At 40.2% G+C, this 21,348-nt stretch overlaps 1 protein-coding gene across 2 annotated transcripts in view; it reads left to right on the top strand.

The window, feature by feature from the left end:
• Positions 1–21,348, top strand: part of znf704 (zinc finger protein 704) — a 62,125-nt gene that overhangs the window by 27,360 nt on the left and 13,417 nt on the right. For both annotated transcript variants that reach the window (XM_034704218.1, XM_034704220.1), the window contains exon 3: positions 20,042–20,145. In XM_034704218.1, the coding sequence (XP_034560109.1) occupies positions 20,042–20,145 (104 nt within the window). The remainder of the gene's footprint in view (positions 1–20,041; positions 20,146–21,348) is intronic.

Here is a 21,348-nt window from a genome sequence, read left to right as displayed (position 1 = left end):
TTAAAGAAAGACTCATCCCTTAAAGGTTATCCAAACATGTGACACTAATGAGTGATTCTCCCTGTCCTTTGGTTAACTATTCAGGTGACAATGGGTACGACTCTTCCACTCTACAGTGTGACAGCAACCTTTAAATACAGCAGGTGTAAAGTAAAGAAAGGCATTGCTGGAAAACAACATCTCACTAACTTTTACAGGGCAGGTCAAGGTTAACAGTCGCAGAAATGGGGGATTAACAGAGGAAGGAGAGAAAGAATAAAAAAAGGTGGTGGGGGGGGGGAAGTAAAAGGCCTTTAGGTAAATGTTGGAGTGACGAGCGGATCCTTTGTCCTGCCTCGGGGCTATGTGAGGTGATTGGACCAGCTGATAGGCCTTTTATAATGCCCTCCATCAGCTCAATCTCCAGGGCTTTTATGAGCTACCTCTGCACACACACACACACACACACACATGCACGCTGATATACACACAGCCACTACCCGCCTTACTCTATGAGGTGTAATTGGGAAAGAGGCCCCTTCCTCCAGTGTGTGTATCGCTCCCCTGGGAGCTGACAGGCTTAAGGTGTGTGTGTGTATGTGTGTGTGTGTGTGTGTGTGTGTGTGCGTGCGTGCGTGTGTGTGTGTGTATGTCTGTTCTGGTTACAGGCAGAGTGTTTATAATCAAAGTCGGCGGTGATAAAAGGGTGCTGCTGTGTGTTTATGTTGGTGTGGTTTATGGTACTTATTGGCAGGTTGTGTGTGCGTCTGTGTTTGTGTATGTGTGTGTGTCCAGAGGGCAGCTGGAAAAGGATCATTCGAGGCTACCTCTGGCTGCTCTTACAACCCCCATTATCACCACTAGACCGGCCACTAAACACTAATGAACACGCAAACACACAACGCTGATGAGGTGAAAGGTAGCTGAGGTAGAGGGGGGAGAAGTTCGTCCAATCCTTGACGTCCAATCCTTGGATGGAGATTAACAAAGGAGACCATTCATTAGTGCTGATTGCTCAGTCTCAGGCTTTGGTGGCATTTCATGAAGATGATTTCAGCTGGTGAGGCCCCTTGCTCCTAGTAAAATGTTCTTCATCCTAGATTATTTAATTTAACACATGACCAGCCAACAATTAGTCATTATTGAATATCTATGATAGTTTGTGAAATGACACAGACAACTAGCAGCACAATTTCTTTGAAAACAGAATGCATGGGAATTATTTGGAGAGTGTTTTTTGTTTTTTAGTCACTCATCTGTATTTTAACCATTGACTATATATCAGTATGGACACTGGCCTTCGTCTCCCAAAATACTGCGTCATTGAATGCTAACTTATTGCGCTGGTGCAGGGAATGCATGCTAAGAAGCAATCTGGCTGGTGAAGCTGCAGGACTGACATTACATTCCTTCTGCTAACCAAAACACGCATTAAACTTAAGACATTAAAGATACCTTGGGTAGGTACAGCAGAACAGATTCTCAGATTTGTACAGTTCAGTGACTCATGTATCAGTGTTTGTTACATTTCACATTTCATCTCACCGCTCATCCTCTACTCTGCTAATCCGATAAAGAACACTGCATTAGAATACAGAAGTCAACAGAGAGCTCTGTCAATCAATCATCTTTTGATATCAGATAACCAAGTAAAAGTAAACTTCAGAAAAATAATCAATAGGAAATTAAATTGGCATGATAAGAGCTAACTATCAAGACTTTGACCATTTTTGAGAAATATTTATTTGATGTGTATTTTGATTTTAAAGTTAGATTCATGTGCCATCCATTTACACAGATCTGTCTTTGAAAGGCTGTTCTTTTATACTTCCCATAACTATATTAACTTTTTTATACTCATCAAATATATACTTTTTTATTCTGCACATTGTTTATGTTTGAAGATATTTAAACAGATGCCCTTACATTACCTTATAAAGAAAACAAGACCATCATCAACAAAATAGATTGTTTCTAAAAAGGAGTTTTTATGTTTAAAACCACTGCCAGGGGGGAAGGTGTCAGGCGGGGAATTTAAATTTCCAACGCTGAGTGATATGTTTGACTTTTTAAAAGACAGCAGGATGACATTTTCTTGTTGGAAAAAATGTGCAACTTTACAGGACAAGATGAGCAAAGAGATAAGAGTTACCGCTTTGTCCATAGGGGGCGCAAGAAACAGCACAAACAGAAAGTTCCTCATAAGAGCTTTAAAGGTGACATATCACGCTTTTTTCATCAATATATATTGGTCTAAGAGGTCCCCAAAACATGTCTTTAAAGTTTATGCTCAAAAAAACACTTTGAAATCCGATTTTGGCATGCCTGAAAAACCCTCTTCTTTAGCCCTGTTCCAAACGGTCTGTTTTCCCTCTGACCACGCCCCCTCAGGAAGTGGATGTGGCCTCGGCTCTCCAGCACGTTGATCTAGTGTTTACATGTTGGCTGAATATACACGGCTGCTCCCAGACCCGCATTACTTCAACCCTCTGAATCTGATCCAGAATCTGATCCTGATGGAGAGGCGCCTGTAGCAGGACCTTTCTGAAGGATTGGTCACAGATTTAGTGTTTCTTTTTGTTTTATTTGTCAGTATGTCGACGTGTGTCTTGGTACACAGCTACTAACATGTAGCTATGTGGCTATGCTAACTAGCGCTAGAACTTATCCATGATAAATAAAAATCATCCACTAGATCTTCAAATCTGCAGACGTGGGGAGTAAAACCGACCTCTGTGTTTATTAAGTCAGCCTACAACTATCATGCCTCCCTCCTAAGCTCCTTGTTAGCACACGTGTGTGCAGGTAATGAAAAATGGAGGAGAAGTTGAGTTGTATTTTATACAGTCTATGGGCTGAACAAGCTCCTAGCTCTGACTCCGTGACAGATCGGATATTGTTGTGACGTAACAAAAACACAGAAGTCTGAAACGGCCTGTTTTAGACACATTTACAGAAAGGTGGAGAAATCAAAACAGGGGCAGAATGGATTTTTTTCATTTTCGGGGGGTTTGTAGACATGCCAGGGACACATATTTCAGGTAGAGAACCATTAAAAAGTCGATTTTGCATGATATGTCACCTTTAAAGTACATATTCCGATCAAATCTCCAAAAGTGGCTCAAATTGTGTATTTTCAGAAAGTAAAGGACACTCTTGAAATTTTTTTTTTTAAATGTTATGCTCAAATTTAAAGTTTGCATAAAAATAAGCACATAACACTCTTTGGTTTAAAGGCTGATATTCTTGGTAACTTCATCTATTAATTAACACTAATAACATTATATTTTTTGGGTCACTATTTAACAGCTTTGGCATAAAGTAACATAATAGTTTTACATTTCTGGTTTCTAAAGAGGACTATTATTAGATGTAATGCATGGCATCCAACTTTTAAAAAACAAGATTTAGAACTTGTTACGTCTGCTGCAGCACAAGTTACTTCACCACAGCAGAAGAAGTTCATGACCGAGACTCAGAGACAGACAGAAAAACATCTTCTGATGTTTTCTCCCCCGCTCCACACTCTCAGGCTCTTCATTTACTCCATTTCTGACACAGAGCTCAGACACTTCACTCCTCTGGCCACTTTCTTTTGTTTACTCCAGCGCTGCACCCTATAATGAACAGTGTTGTTGATCCAACATGGGAGACAAATGGAGGTGGGGGATGGATGGAGAGAGACAGGTGAAAGAGGAGGAGAGCATGGGGAGACATAGGGAGCGAGAGATAGGAGGAAAGGAAAGGATGAAGAATGGGGGGGGGGATATTTACCAGCCAGACTCTCTAAAGGTCGTCACGTCTCTCATTGCTGCTGCCTTTGTTTGCGTCAGTGGGCGACCCCCTCACTGCTCACACTGACTCTCCTCTCTCTCTCTCTCTATCTCTACCTCACACACATCATAAACACTCGCATTTGCCGGCGTGCATTCAGGCATCCATGCACGCCGGTACTTGCGCACAGAAACATAAACATCTCCAAGAAACTGACACATTTGCGCACACTCACTCTATACATTCATATACACACACAGAGAAACACATGTGCAGTCACATGAGGCCAAACAAGTAGCTGGGAGCGGTAGGATCTTGTGTATTCCCTCTGCTCATTAGGACATACAACAACATCAATTCAGGAAAAGCCCATCACTGTGTGTATGTGGGAGTGGGGTGGGGGTGTGGGTGGGTAAGTGTGTTGTACGATGGCTTATCCGAGTTCCCATGGAGATCCTATGGCTCCATCTTCCTCATCATCATGCTTTGCATTTTAAATGTGTCTCCATCATTACACCTTTACACCCATTTTTATTGCTCATCATCTGTTCAGCTGTTTTCAGAGACCTACTTCAGGGTTTTTTGCGTGCGTTGGGTACCATTTTGAATATAACTCAAAACATTCAAAACCAAAACTATTTAAATTTAATAATATAACAAAAAAACACGAGAACATCACTCCACATCAACATATGGTTATTCTGTAAACAGTAGTGAGCATTTTGCATCCCTAAACGCTAGTGTGTCAACACTGGCAAAGAGGTGTAACCCCTTCACCACAGATCCTATCACCGAACAGTTACATTCCTCCACTTTCTCCTTGTTCATCTCGCCCTTCATCGCTACAGTCAACAGAGTTTCTGCACTACAAGATTTATGTTACTGTTAGAAACCGAGTCTTATCAAAACCACTACTCTAAGAAATAAAGAACCAGTTCCAAGTTCTTGTTACCCAAGCCTAGTTTGGACTCTAACTCTTCACTTTTGTGCCATAGTTGAGTTTTAATGTTTTGTTTTAAAGTGTCTTAGGAACTTTTATGCTTTTACTGAGAAGACAGAGATTTCTAGTCCAGCCTTCTGATATGTATCAGCTAGTCACACTTTTCATGAATATTGCCCTGTTACAAATATCTCTATGAGGGTGTATATGTTATAATTTGCAGTACTTGAAGCACTATTTGCCTTTATAAGATAAAATTAAGGAGACAAAGACTCAGATTTGACTGTAAAGTAGATCTGTTCAGTCTCCTCCTGTCTTTAATAAAACTGAATTCACCAACTTAAGGACTGATAGTCATCAATGCAAGGTGTAGTGTATGAGCCTCCTTTAAATCTGCTGCTAAGTGAAAATTGATCCCTGTATTTTAGAGCTGCATATAAGCATTTGTGAGTGAACCGTAGCCTATTAAAAGGAGACATGATTGTATATGTTGCTTAAATTTGAGAGCATCTTTAAACTTGTTTTGACAAGGTGCTTGCTCAATTCAAGCATACATTCAGCTCTGAGGGAAACATACTAAGATGCAGTGATAGCACAGTCACAGTGGATTAGCTCAGTACATCATAAAAGGTTAAAAACATCAAAACACATCTAAGTGGGCATGGACCTTAACTGAAACAACTTCAATCCATATTCAAATTGGATGCAGAAATCCCCTTTATTCTCTTAAAACCAGTCTAAAAAGTACAATAAAATTTTTTTAAAACATGCAACACGCTGTATGGAAGCAACCCTCTCTTATCTTTGTCTCTCACCCTCTTCTCCCTGTATCCGTCTAATGCTGAGTTGTTTTCGTTTTCCAGCCCCCAGTGTGTTTTCCACCTGCCGTTCTCCTCTGCTGCTAATGTAATATTGGATTAAGGGGATCCCAGTTAGTGGTGTGTGTATGTACCGTATTTGGGCGTGTGCGTGTGCGTGTGTGTGTGTGTCAGGCCTAGAGGCTTGTACATAAGTGGGACATCCAACCTATAGCAGCAGTATATATAGCATAATCACAGTGTGCATGTGTGTGTCTGAGTGTGTTTACCCCAAGCCCAAATGATAGGCTTTATGCAGGATCCCCAACCTACAGTGCAAATCTAGGGCATGCGACTATGGCCTGTGTGAGAGTGTGTGTGCGCGTGTGTGCGCTTGTGCGTGTACATGTCAATCAAAGGCACAGTCAAAGGTAAAGTGCAGTAGAGAGAGCGGGTGAGTGTTTCCCCTCATCTGTCGCTCAAGGGGTTAACTCTTTTATGGATGTGAAATGAGGGGAAATCAGGACTTACAGACATCAACCTGACAAACAGATTCACACACACATTTACTGAAGACCTGGTTCTCTACCCTCCAGCTCTTTTCCTACATAAACACACAGCACACACTACCTGAAGACTGTCATACAGTTAACCGTTCTAGCATGTGAGCCATTAATGTGGAGCACAACACAACCGCCTTTGTCAAAGGCTATCTGCTCATGCAAAGACAGTTGTCACAGTGACATAAAGAAAACAGGTGAGAAGTGACTGTTTTTATGTCTTACACTAAGTTAGAAAAGTGTATAAGTCATTTAGATAGTAACATAAAATACACATCTATGAGAAAATAAGATAAGAGAAGAGAAAATAGTCCTTTAAGTGTCACAGTAGCAAAGTTGACAGTGCAAAAGAGTATAAAGCAAACAAGAGCCTATAAGATATCAATAATTAAAAAGTTATTAGCAATGAAATTAAAGAGGTAAAAATAAGCATATCTTGCAACATATATATATTATTAAGTGTGCCCTTTCAGTCATCAGATCCACACTTTCACTTTGCATTTTTAGTAGGGAAGGGTTGTGATTTTCAAATACTTATAATCATTCATTTATGAATATGTCCAGATACAAATATTATCTCATCTTATAAAACCAATTTGACACCCTTTTTACTGGGGCCTGGTTGTAATCCGGTATTCCCATCAGTCAGTGGCTGTGGCGAGTCTGAAAGCTGTTTGCTAACTGCGTTAAATAACAGAAGAAGAAGAAAATATTAGCAACATTAGGTACTGCCTACTGCATACTCCGTTTGAATTTAGTATGTAGTATGACTGTTCTGTTTGATCTGTGTGGCAGTACGCTGCGCCAGACGTCACTTGATTTCCGGTTTGGGAAAGCGGAAGTAAACAATGGCCAAGCTGATAGAGAAACTGCTTCTTTAGCATCCACTTATGATTTAACAAATTAGGAAGTGGTTTATATGGAATTAAATCATTTTCACAGCACCTAAAAACGGAGTTCCCCATGCAAAAAAATAAGAGAAAAGAAAAAGCGGAATGAGCGCTGTGCATTGTCGGAAACAGTACGCGAGGCAGACTGGTCCGATGCATGCTGTGAAATTTTCCCAAATCAGTAGACATCCAGGGAGTTTTGGAATACTGCAGATTTTGCTCTTGTTCACATACTACCTACTACATACTGAATTTTGTCCAAATCAGTACGTACTGCTAATATAGTAGGCGGTTTCGAAAACAGCCACAGTGTTTCACTGTGAGATCTAGAAACAATTGAAGGGACTGAGCATGGCTTTAAAATGTAAACATTCACGCCACACTGCTGTGTCATAGACACATAAAGGTAGAGACAGTCGCTGCCAGTGCCCGCCACCAGAGACATCTCACCCTGATGCTGCCCCGGTAAAGCTACTGTTGTACAAATGGACCGTGAACAGGATGTTATGTGTCCCTTGGAGTGTTTACTTTCACTGTACCTGCAGAGAAGTGCTGTGTGAGTCGCTGTTCTCCTTTCAAACCTGCTGTCAGAAGGCTGGACCCAACAAAGACAGACTTAAGGACTCAAATCATTAACATAGTTACTGTACGATTAATCGTCATATAGATCCTAGTGACTATAGAATGGTATTTTGTCTTAAAATGCCAGTCCCTAACTTTTAGTAGTTATAATTACAGAAAAGATAGAAACATTGATATAGAAGACACTTATTGAGCATCATGTAGAAGCAGTATGAACATTTGGTGATCTGCATCATTTTCATTGTGTTTTTATGACAAGCACCTTGAAAGAAAAGATGCATGCAGGCTTTTTAACACCACTTTGTGCTTTTGTTCAGCCAACTGCTACATCTAAGTGGAAGTGTTTTATTTCCTCCCCTGTGTGCATGTGTCTCGCTTTGCATATATGATCTAATGTGTAAGTCACTCTGTTAGTGGTAGCATCCTCTCTGGTTCTTGACATAGTGCTGATTTCCCCCCAAACTCCGGTTAGATCTGCTGTAGTCCAAAAAAGCACGCCGCACATACCTGAGATGAACTGAACCTTATGTCAGCAGGTCTGGACTCATCAGGGAAATATATCACACCCCCTCTCTGTGCATTGGACATGGATATATGTGTGAGTTACACCACGCTCTGTTGATCTGCAAATAGTTCAGTGTAGCTACAGTACAGCTGTAACTGTCTGTCTGCAGACTCATGAAGAAGTAACCCACACATTGTACACACAGAGGGTCTTTGGCTCCACGCCCGGCTAATGTATGCCACACCCTGCTCTGCTCTCACCAGAGGGTGTTCAGTGAGAAGAGTGTCTATCTGAGTGTTTGTTGTTTAAAAAAAAAGGGGGGGAGGAGGGGGGGGACGACTAGCAAGCAAACACAGCGTGCCTGTTTCCATCTGCACGTACTGCCGCTTACTCATGCGTAAAATGTTTCTCTATATAGCTTTGTGTCTTTTACTCAATTGTGTGGGTGTGTGACTTGAAGACACAGAGAGAGAGAGAGGCAAACAGCTATAACATGCTAATGCTTCATCAGCTAATTAGCTTCTAGTAAATGCAGATGATTAAACACATTGTGGCTTTCAGCAATAATATTATCCCCTCTTAATGGCTTCGTCGTCTGCTCGGTTCTATACATTACAGGCCCTATACATTCAGTAAGACATTCTCTCAACAGGGCATTATGCTGATTGTGCGCAGGATCTTTTGGTTGAGTTGTTCAAAAATCAAACAGATCACAGCAAAAAAAATTAGTGTCATAACCTGTTAGATATTTCACTTTACCATCAAGTAAAGACCCTTCCTTCCTGATAGTTTGTTAAAGAAAATCTACCGGCACATTGTTTTTATTCTAACGCCCACAAAACAGTCTGTGTTCTTTGGGTTTGATTGATATTAATCATACAAAGCAATCTCTTGAACAGAGTGCTGTTTCAGCCTTTGATCTTGAAAGCTTTGAAAGTCAGCAACGACCCACAATGATGTCTTCATCGCCCTCACCGCACTAATGAAAGTCAAATCTTGCAGCTACGCAATACAGGAAGCTTCTGAGGCTGACGCTGTCTGTTTTCATGCGTACAGCATAGAGGACTGAAAGAAAGCTCATGGCATTTTCCAGTATTTGTATTAATCAGCATGTTATAGTCCACTGTACAATGAAAAGGGTTTCGTTGTTGGACTGTAGTATTTTCCAGATTTTTGGGGCGTGATGCTTAATAAAAACATATCCTCAGTGCAGATTGATTAAACGCAACACATTTTTCATCTTCACAACAGCTGTGTCTCAAACCAGGCTGTCAACAGGGTACTGTTTATGAAAGAATCAAACAAAATTGTTTTTTCATGAATCTCTGTCAACAAATAAACCATGAATATGTTTTTTTAAATGTGCCAACTTTTCAGGGCAATGCTGGGAAAGGCTTATGATCAATGTATGTATAGCCATGACTTATTATTACAAAGAAAGACACAAAATCAAGTCCTGATATCTTCCTCACAGTGCAAGTGCAGCCTGTGAATCTAGAGTGACAGAAAACTTGTCTTGTTGAAATAATTGTTACACTGCAGGAGAGATAGTGCTCTACTTTTCTGTTCCACTGCCCCAGTATATATGTTGTACTTTGAAACCATCTCTATGTCCAGTATGAAAAATGTGATGTATCCGCCGAGTACCAACTTTGAATACGGGTATCTTGATGTTACTTGGCATCATGGGGATATTTTTCATCAGTGGAGACTGATCTGGGTTAAAGTTCAATGTAAAGCTTGAGTTCCAGTGAATCAGATGGAGGTCTGGCACTTCTTCTCTGGGAGTCTGTTTGAAGGGAATGATGCCCGTGGCTCCTATTTCAAGGAGTTGGCTGCCAGGCCAGTGCATATGTTGTTATGGCTAGGAAGATGACTTAGTCCTTTGATTGTATGCCTCTGAGTGTGTGTGTGCATGTGTGTGAGTGTCACTTTAAGAGCAGATGTGCATTTTGCATACTGCTAGAGTACTTATAGAGGTAAAGATTTGAAATAGCTTTGAATAAAAGATTTGACTGATAGAGTATTATGATCTTACAGATGTAATATGTTGTTAACCTGTTAAATCTAGGTATTATGCTAAATAGGTTGAATGAAAAAAAAATCCCGAGATGAATATTTAATGGAAATTTAATTCAATTTGCTAATTGTCTGTGATTAATTAAAAAAAAATGGTGCTTGAGTTACATTCTTCAGCTTGCTAATATTATAACATAAATGCCACAGTGTTAACCTTATGGTGTATTACTTATCACTTAATAAGATAAGATACTCCTTTATTCATCCCACAGCGGGGAAATTGACAGAGTTACAGCAGCAAACAAGAAGGTGTACAGGACAAGAATTCCAACAAGAATATATATAGAAAAAAAATGTCCATCAGAGACGACAGCTTGGCCATAATTCTCCTGTCAGCCACCACCTCCACAGGGTCCAGGACTGAGCTGGCCTTCTTCACCAGTTTGTTCAGTCTTGCTCTCCTGTATCCTGTCCGTCCACAGCAGGTGAAATCCTTTCAATATAATAATAATATAATTGTGAATGTACAATTTAACATTAACATTTGACATTTTTCCATGTTTATATATTATACTGGATTTTTACTATGTATTGATTGTGCAGGCAGCACCAAGTTAAATCTCATGATTAACCAAAGCCACGAGCATCAGTCTTCTGAGAACCATGAATATCTTTGTACTGACTCTGTAGTGGATATCACTGTATGGACTCAAAATCATTCCCAAAACCTCTGTCTGTGAACACAGTTTGTCGCTGCAGCCACTAATAAAAGTTAAAACTGTACCATTCAGAGAGGAAACCATACAGAAATACGATGCAGGAAGCCAGTGACTTCTCTGGGCTGATTCCTATTAGATATGGGTTGAGGTGAAGTAGAAAACTGTCCTGTGGTCTTGACCTGTACAGACAAATCAAAATTTGATATTATCTTTGGACAACATGGATGCCGTGTCCTGCCCCCTAAAGATGGGAGTGACCACCCGCCTGAATATCAGTGCACACTTCAAAAGCCAGCCTCAGTGATGGTATGGGGATGCTTAAGTGCCCACGGCATGGGTAGCTTACACATCTGGGAAGTATGCTGCCATCCAGACAATGCCTCTTTCAGGGGGAGACCATGCATATTTCATCAAGACAATGCCAAACCACATTCTCCAGTTCTTACAACAGCATGGCTCCTCTAGCACTAGAGTAACAGTTGTTTAGATATAGTGTGTTATTGAGCGGGGGACCAATTGTCCAATAGACAGACATGGACATCCCTAAAGCAGAGATGCTAGTGTGGCAAAAAATGAAATTCTGCACCATAAATGAATGAAACGGTATCTGCAAGCAATAGATCTGGATTATAAAACTAACAAAAGACACCAATGCAAGTTCAATTCTTTTGCAGATAACTTCTGAGGAAAGTAAAAATCCTTTTGAGACTATAAAAAAGGATCCCTAATGACCCATGCGCAGGGAAAAGAAAAACATCAACATGCAGCTGTCAGCAGCACCTGTCCAAACCTCCCACACACCCTCACATGTGTCATAGGTGAGAGCCTAGACATCACACACACATTCACAGCTTTTGTGTGAAGCACCTACAAAATTACTGGTCACAGGAAATTGAATCAGCGGTTCAAAGCTCTCAGGTACCACCATGGTAAATTCCTCAGGTTTTTATTGAAATGCTGTTTTTGAGATGTGTGTGTTTTCCAACAAAAGAATCTTTGATCAGTGAAATCTCTGGAGTCTGAATGGTGCACACAAGCATGTCCGAGGGAATTCCTGTGAGTGTGTGTGTGTGTGTCTCTTCATACACATCTGCCAATCAGAAGCTGTGTCCTTCATGCATGTTAGCCCCATGTCATATGCAGATTCCTTTTGTGGTTTTGATGCTGTGCTGTGAGAGAGAGAGAGCAAGAGGAAGAGATCAGATAAGCACATGGTAGAGGAGGAGTTTGCTGATTTATAGGAGCTTATTGAGGAGGAAATAGGCGTCATAGTCCAGTGGCTGTAATAAACGAGGAGACCTCCTTGAACTGCTCAGCATCAAAGAGATAGACCCCCCCCTCAACAAACTCACACACAAACACACACGTACAGAAACATATGCACAAATACAGCAGACTGAGTCCTTGTTGCTGTGTTTCCTGCTCTCTTACTTTACTCCCAGTTTGATTTCACAGCAGACAGAGTCAAAGCAGCCGAAGTGTGGGAGGGGAAGAGAGCGAGACAGACAGAGTTTCGAGCCCGTCCAGCAGGAGTGAAGGGAGGAAGAGGAGGGAGAGGACGAAGCAGAGACAGAAGAGTGTAGGAGTCAGGGGTGTGCTTGGCATTGCTGGTCTTTGTTTCAGGAAAATTCCTCTTCCCCACCACACCTTTCAGCTTCCTTCATTAGAACTGACTGATAGTCTCAGGCTGACAGAAAGGACTGCAGCTGCCAGGCGATTGTTGATATCTGCTGCAGATGGTCCTTGGCCCATTTAGTCTGGACTGGTTAGAAGAGAGGAATGATCAAATATCTAACAAACTCCAACAGTGTATGGCACTGTGTTTAGATGTGAAACAGCCACTGTGTTGTATCTGAACTTTTCAAGAATTTGACCTGCGATAATTCTGTTGACTCTGGACAAAAGTTTTCCCTCATTAGCTTTGTGTGTGCCTGTGTGTCTGCAGGCAAGTGTTGTTCCAGTGAAAGTAGTGGGGAATATTTTGTTTCAAAACAAGCTTGAGCAGTTACACATCCTTTAATTCTCTTTAGAAGCATCTAAGATTGGAGAACTGTGATATAGTTTTGAATGTAAGACAATAAATGTCCCTCTCTTCTGTCGTCACATCTGGAGCTAAATATGGGCAAAAAATCTTTCACTGTTGGCAAACATGTCAGTTTGTTGCTTAGTAGAGAGTTATCAGCTTGCCACAAGGAGCTTGCAGAGTGACCAGAGAAGGTCCTCAGCCTTCTTTGTAGGGCTGTCAACAACAAACCCACTGCCTCTCTACGCTGATACTATGCAACGCCATAGTGGACCAGGGCCTTTAAAATAAAGTGTTGAATTGAAAATATGACCCTGAGTTTCAAAATTTGTAAGAAAGTGAAATAATAAAGAAGTAACTTACTGAAGAAGTCCAGAACTTAATCAAAATAAAACTTTAATTGAATCCTTTTGTTCATTTGCTTTTAGATTTAATACAATGTTGCGTTTTTTTCAATGTTCCATGTTCCAGATAAAAACTTGAAGTCTTTGTCGGAAACCAAAGTTTTTCTCAGACAGTCTTATTTTTTAAATTGAAAAATTCTACAGTTACAAGCTGCTAAACAAGTGAATCACAGCTTCTTCTTTTGAAAAGTACACACATACAAAAAGGTAGAACAGATTAAAGAAAGAGAAATCAACTGAATCACAGAGGTGTGTGATGTTATTGTGGACGACGGGCAGAATAAAAGCACTGCAGGTAATCTACCAATCAGACACGTTCAGCATTGCAGGCCCTGCCCTCCAAAAAGCCCTGGGACCTTTGAAAAGTACTACCCCCCTAGCAGGGGCTTTTTAGGGGGGAGATTATCTACCCCTGAACTAAATTTAGACCCTAGTTCCACCGGTCGAAACGCACGTAGTCCAGGGGTAAAGTCCCTAGTTATGAGGTAAAGTTCCTCCAGTCGATATACCCCTTTTGGCTCAAATCTAGCTCTGAATTACCCACAGCTGTGAATTCCTGCTCCAAAGGATGTGCTGGGAGTTGAGGTTGTAGATTCATCATCAAGGTGTGAGACTTATTGTTTGATAGTGTTCTGCAGCTAAAGAAGTCCAAGTAAACTTCCTTTAATATGGAAAGAATATATGTTTTAATGCCTCATAATGTGACGTGCAAGGGGAAAAAAAAGTTACTGAACACTCTGAATAAGCGGAAGAAAATGGATGGATGGGTGTTCCCTGGTGGCGAACTCTTACAATATTGTACTCATAACACTGCAACCACCTTGGCCAGACTGGTTGCGGTAGATGGCGTCCATAAACAAATCATTTCCTGCTTGAGGTTTCTGCCTGTTAGAAAGAACTTGTACTCACTCCTGCCAGGTGTTTGCTTGTTGGTGGATTCATATTTGGTGCAAAGGCTGGATAAAACATGAATGTAGTCTTAGTGGTTTCACCCATTTGTTTCTTAGGAGGAGGAACAAAGCCCAACATTGGCCGTTGCCATATTTGAAATGCTGAAAATAATTAAAAAGGTGTAAAATGTATTTAGGTATCTAGGGGTATTTAGGGCTTAATTAATCAATACTTATTGGATGCTTGATTGAGGGTTTCTGAGAAAAAAATAGGGTTACATTTTCTCTCTCTGAACATCAGGCTAGACTTAAAGAAACGTGTTGAAAAACGAAAGTCATGTCCAAATTTCTTCCTCACACCTACCTGCCCAACTAAGACAGCCACAGTAACCTGACCCCTTGTTATTGTCCCTCTCCTTCCCTGGAGTTTTGTTTGAAACTGGACACTGTGCATCCCCCACAGTGCTGAAGACTTGGCCTCACACACAGTTAAACACACACACCTACACACACCCTCACCCTGCCTGCCGGCCTCCCTCCCGTCCTACTTGTTCCCATGCAGGCCCTTTGTTTTGTTGAACTGACTCAAAAAAAGAGTTGGCACATCTACCCAGGGAAGTACAACAACGTTAAGCACACGCCTCACAGAGAAACACACACAGGCACACACAGCTTATTGGCAAATTGGCACATGGACAGAAATCTCCCTCCAAACTCAGAACCCCTGAAGAGGGAGCTGTTGTTTCACTTGTACTCCCATACCCTCACAGAGATTATCTCAACTCACTTATTAGTTAAAATGTGTCAGTTTTATCAACAGCCGTGGATCTATTTGTCGTCTCTTGGGACGTGTTAGGAGAAACAAACAATAACTGTTTTTCTGTCGTTTTGTGTAGTACCTTCTCTTTTTTGTGTGTGATCTGGCTAACAAGCACCAGCTAAGGCTCTCAGGTGTAAAAACCAATGTTATTCTTTAATTTAAGATTGCGATTAGATCGACCAGTAATGTGCAGACGATAGTGATACACATCAGTCCCTGAACTCTGTAATGTAAACGTCAAACACACAAGAACCTTTGCACCCCCACCTACTTTGTTAGTCATATTTTTACACAGAATGTATTTCATGAAGTACCAAGCGGGTCCTGTTTCCACCTTTGTTGCTCACATTTGTTGTTTTTCTTTGTTTCATTTGATTTTGAACAAAATCACTTCGAATTTTAAACTGCTTTAGGAACAACACATCTCATTAAAGCATGTCACCTTGAGCTCTGGGAATTGTATCAAGTGTTTTGTCATACTTTCCAACATTAAAATAATTGTCTTTGTTATCAAGGAATAAAAGGAGGAATAAATCAGCAAGTTATAAGTACTTATAAAACTGTAGTTTTCTTGCTGAATGCTAAATCAATCAAAACATTTAGCTTCTCTTGTGCCTCTAAAAAAAGCTAGACTATAGGTACTGTAGGAGTTATCTCATATTGAGAGTGATGTTTTGTTTGTTTTTTTATGAAGAAAATGCTACAGCAGCTGTGATTTCCTGTTAGCGGCAGGTGTAAGTCATTCACTACACATCGTCCTGATCATTCAGACTCTACCTGAGCAGAATCCATGAACAAGTCAATAGCTTTTTTTCACATCATTTAAAACACCTGGGTGCTCTTACCATTATTGATTACATTAATGGCATCTATAGTAATATGTTTGTTTGGTCTCTGGAGATAAACTCATTTTCTATTTATGAATGGCCGGCAGCAAGAAAAAAATTACCTGAATTTACCTCGTGTAATTTGCATTAGTAAACAAGCTCCTAACTGCCTAATTCTACACCCATGATATTGTTCCTGTTAAGAAGCCTCAGGGGTTAGACACAGAGGCTGGTTGATAATAAGTTAGTAAAGTAAGAACATTAAAAACACACACACACACACACACACACACACACACACACACACACACACACACACACACACACACACACACACACACACACACACTGGCATATTTAGCAACACACAAACACATCAATGTATGAATCTCATTTATCAAAATTCACTTACCAATCCATTAGCCGTCCCAGCATGTCTCCTGTGTCACATGTATCATATGCTTCAACATGTCTCTCTCTCACACACACACACCCACACACACACACACACACACACACACACACACACACACACACACACACACACAAGATCACACACTCTCTGTGTGTTAATTATAGTCGTAATAAGCACTTGGATGAAAAACCTTAGTTTGATAAAACCTCTAATGGCAAATGTGATTTGGGAAATTCCACTTCCTGATCTCTCGTTTTCTGCCGCTCATACATCACATCTTAATTATCAGTCCTCCTAATGTGTTTTTCTGAGATTTACTCTTTCATATTTCACGACAGACAAAGCACCCAGTAATTATTGTCTGTCACTGTTTCCATGGAGATAATATCTGCAGTCCCATGCCGGCCTCCCAAGGTGACCAGGAAGTGGTTTTATGGCGACACAGGCTGCAGGGTTATGGGTGAGAGCGGCTTGTTTCTTGATTTATGTGGAGGCTGTAATGACATCATATTCAACAGAGGAAAGGGTAATAAATTAGGCATCAGCTAATGGAGGCTGAGGCTCTTTCTTTGTTAGCCAGGGCTCTCCCCTTTTCCTCTCTTCCTCTTTTTCTTTCAGGGAAAAAAACCTCTTCACTCAGCCCTCACTTTAATTTAGCTCTTATATACGGGCTTAAACTTTTCAACTAAGTTGAAACTGAGTTTATTTAGAGAAGAGGAGGATGATAGTAATAAGAAGACACTAACTCCACAGAATCTGTCTGAAACTTTGACTTTAGTACAAACAGAACTAGTGGTGCCATAGCTCTGATCATAGAGAGAAGTGTTTTTACTCTATTGTTTTATCGTGAGCTATTTTCTATTTTAATGTTCTATGTTCTATTTTAAGCTCTGGTTAGCCACTAGTTTTAGATGATAAAAAAGTTATAATAATACATTAATTACATATTTAGAAATAAACTTGCTTGTAAGTTTTGGCTCATGTAACTGTTATACTACGCTTTTTTTTATCAATGGGTGCCATAGCTCTGATTCATTTTTGTGAAACGGCTGCCATCCCAAAAATAAGTTGTCAGCCTGCCTGCTCTGGTTAAAAGAAGAACTCTGGAAACCCCCCTTTTGCTCTGTTTGCTTCTTTTAGCGGCTCTCACTCAGCCCTCAGTATGAACCAACAGCTAAAAAAAGGCCTGACTGCCTGCCTGTGGAGAAATACACGACTACACTACAGTCAACCACACTCTCTAAAGCTTGTACTGTATATGGAACATGTCGACCCCTTTTGTGGGTGAAATCAGGCCGTCATGATACTCTGTTGTCTTTTTATCATCATACATACACATCTCCTTACTTTTTGACGGGAAGCAGAGTCTTTTTAAATATGTATTTACACTGAAAACTTCTTTGGAATACTTTTTATAGTCCTCTGAAAAACACATTTGTTAGTGTGCACATCTGGATTTTGGGACTTTCTTTATTTGGATGAGCTTCAGCAGGTCAGCTTGGACGAGGAGCGTCTGTGTCCTAAAGCGGTTCTAAAAATAAACATCGGGAGTCACGTCTGGGCTTCAGCACTGTTGTTCTCAAACGTCTGCACTGTTGGTTTTGGTTGTAGAGTTCATTTCTTCCTCATGGCAGACCGCATGCCTTGGCATTGTTTTAAGCCACTTTCCTGGGTCTTATATCATTTCATATTTTTTATTCAATCCCTTTTAAACTTAAATGTCATTGATATGGATTTCCTGCATGGATTCAGTCCCACGTCTATAATCTCAGTTGGCATTAATATTAACAGCTTAAATGTTTTATTTTATGCAGGCTGTTTTTTTGCTGTGCACATTTCTAAGAAATGATCAACCATTGATGAGCACAGATGTTATTGTAATTTGCAAGCCAGATCCGAGCTCTCCAAGCTACTTTTAATGATACAGCTTTTAATTTTTCACATCTCAAATTCACATCTGTTTGCATCTTCTCATTCACTCTTTTGCTTCTTTCATTTTAAAATTGTGCTTTAGGCTTTAACTCATTAGCTAGGACAGTGGACAGAGCAGGAAGCTGAGAGTAGGGAACGACACATGGCAAAGAGCAACGGGGCGGATTTGAACCTGGGCTGCCTGCTACGAGATCTTTGGCCTCTGAACGTGAGGTGCCCAACTCAACCGCTGAGTCAAACCAACACCCTGACTCGTACATGTAATAGAAACTTGCCTACATCATCTAGAGTCAGACATATTGTTGGGGACATAATGCCCTCCTTTTTAAGGCTTTTGACAAATGTTGTTGTATTCAGTTGAGAAAAATCGTCATTAAAATCTCAAGTGAAACCAGCAGTTGTGTTTCAAAAAAGAGGTAGGACCTGAGTATATACATGTGTCATCATTTGACCGATTTTAAATGACTTGTATCATCCTCCGTCTTCTAACCGCTAAATAGGCAAACAAGTAAGAGCCGGTTTGTTTACTTCAACAGTTTGCTGCCTGCACTATACTGAATGTGTACCAATTAAGATGCAGTGTAACGTGCTGCGGCTGTGAAGACTTGAAGGCTGATGTCATGTTTTTCTGAAGCAGTGGGAGATTTCATCATTGTATGAAACTAACTTTGATCTTTTGGCTTCTGTGTACCATCAAAGTCCGGCTCACCCAGGAACAAAACAAATACTCACACACACACACATATAAACACACACATATGCACACCGGGCTGCTTGTGGCGTTAATAGTGAGCCAGCACCATAGTTACTGTCAGTAATAAAGCTATTGACATCTCTTTGATCGCAGGGATTGGCTCCCCCTGAGGTATACATGCAGGAGGATTAAGATACCTGTCTTCTAGTTCACTGTGTGCCAATTAGAGGAGACAAATACTGTATGTGGGTGGTGTGTGGTTACAGTCTATCGTATAGATTGGCTAGTGTGTGTACTTTAAAGCGCTGAGCTTATGTTGACAATGCAGGCTTTAGGGATTGAAAACAAGTCCCACATTAGTATGGTTTGGTTTTGCATTTATTTATTTTGATTCTTTCTGTCGCATTTCAGCTGGTGGCTGTTGGTTTATGCTGCGGTGTCTGGGTAATTGCATCAGTCCAGCACGGAGGACAGAAAGCAGTTAGCAGCTTATGTGGTTTCATTGCACCAGAATGCCTGAATTCTGTCTTTACATCTGACCAAAACGATGCTTTATTGGTTTATGAGTGTGTGGTGTGTGTATTGTGTATTGTGGCATGCTGAATAGTGCCTGTGAAAAATGGAATACAGTACCTTGACTATTTTATCTTTCTATAACTCAGAGTTTCTGAGTGCTCCTAAATGAGGAGTGTGTAAGGAGCAGAAGGGCTTTCTGTTTTTATGCCTCTAGGCTGTGGAACTCTTTGCCTCTGGACATGAGAACAGCGAGCTCTCTGGGTGTTTTTAAAAGTAAACTTAAGACTTACCTTTTTAATCTAGCTTTTAATGTGGAGTAATTTATTTTAGCCCTGGACTGCATTATCAGTATCATTATTATTATTATTTTTATTATTATTTTATTATCATTTTTATTATTTTTATCATTATTATCTAAACCATTGTTTTAACATGTATTTATTTATCTTATTTATTTATTGTGTTCACCTGATCTCGTTAACTCTACCTTATTTTTAACTTTTATTTCCACTCTTACTTATTTCATTAATTTTACTGTGTTGATTTTCTTTTCTTTTTTAAGTATTTCTTATTTTTTCATGCCTTCTATAATTCTACCATTGCTGTTGTTTTCTCACTGTCTGTTACTCTGTGAAGCACTTTGGGCTACATGTTTCTATGTATGAAAGGTGCTATATAAATAAAGTTGAGTTGAGTTGAGTTGAGTTGAGAACACTCTCAGTGACATTTCTCTCTCTCTTTGTTGTTTTTAACAGGCGGTCAGAAGAGGAAGTGGACATGGACAAGGTGACTGCTGCAATGGTGCTAACAAGTCTCTCCACCAGCCCGCTGGTGAGAAGTCCACCAGTCAAAGTCAGCGGTGAGTCTCACAACTTATTAGGGGATGTTGTTTTCAGAAACACAATATTCTTTAAACTATTATTAGCTAGTCTTTAACTTTTGAGTATCATTTCCCCGGTTAGCTTTAGTCATACTGAATCTTTCACCTGAAAAATAATGCAGCCTTAAGTGCCTCACTTTGGAACAAACGGACGGAATGAGGAAACATAAATACCAACAACTGAAACAATTTTGCTAGACTTACACATTAAATGGTTCAGGAACAATAACATTTATGGGATTGATATGTTCAATAGTATTGAATTGTACTGAAGCTTACGGAAAGAAACAGATTTATACTCATTTAGAACAGCAGTGGCTGATTGACATACGAGTAAGGTTGAGAGAGCAAGAGAAATACAGCGTTATTTTCTGATTATTTCACAGCATTTACACTCTAAAGAATCTTGAAATGGGTCAACACTTCCCCTACATGAAGGCGCCAGATTTTGTTTGCTAGCAGCTTAGGTTGAGATGTTTCCTGCTTGCTATGTGTGTCTCTGCTCTGCCCTCCGTCACAGCCTCTACACCACTAATTTCCTCAATCACAGGTCGAAAAATATTGATGTTTTGTAACCTTCTTTTTGCATGCAAATATTCCGTTAGTGTCTGTGACCTGTGATCATGTGATTCCTAAAAGTCTTGACTTATGGACTGTGTGTATGGCTGTGAGCTTCACACCAGTGGACAATGATTGACACTAGAAAATGTCCAAAAGAAGAATTTGGGATAAAACAGACAAGGAGCACTTTGGGTGACCAGTAGTTCAGTTTTTGTTGCTGTGGTATCAAAACAGGTACCAATATATTTAGATTTTCACTTGCATCATATTGAAATTTAAAATTCTGGTATTACTACGACTCTTCGTAGTAAGAAATGTGTTATAAACAATGCAGTAAAAAAATGACACAAGCTTTTATTTCCTTTTGAAAATACTCTCTCTTTTGTCGTGAAGCAGATTCTTAAGAAAAATGAACACATAAACAAAAGCAAAACAGCCCAAAGCCTGTAACATGTATGTTCTGCCATACAGTGACTTTTCATTCCCTCACAGCTGTTATCTTGTGAATGCATGTGGAAGCTGAGGTTGATAAATTACCGCCACCTGCTGTGCTTTAGGGTTCTCTCATCACTGACTCCTGCAAATCCACAGAAAGAGCACACAAAGAGTCTGGATCTGTGC

This window comes from Notolabrus celidotus, chromosome 16 (genome assembly GCF_009762535.1).
Source record: "Notolabrus celidotus isolate fNotCel1 chromosome 16, fNotCel1.pri, whole genome shotgun sequence".
Classification (NCBI taxonomy): Eukaryota; Metazoa; Chordata; class Actinopteri; order Labriformes; family Labridae; genus Notolabrus; species Notolabrus celidotus.
This window is presented reverse-complemented; position numbering and strand designations above follow the sequence as displayed.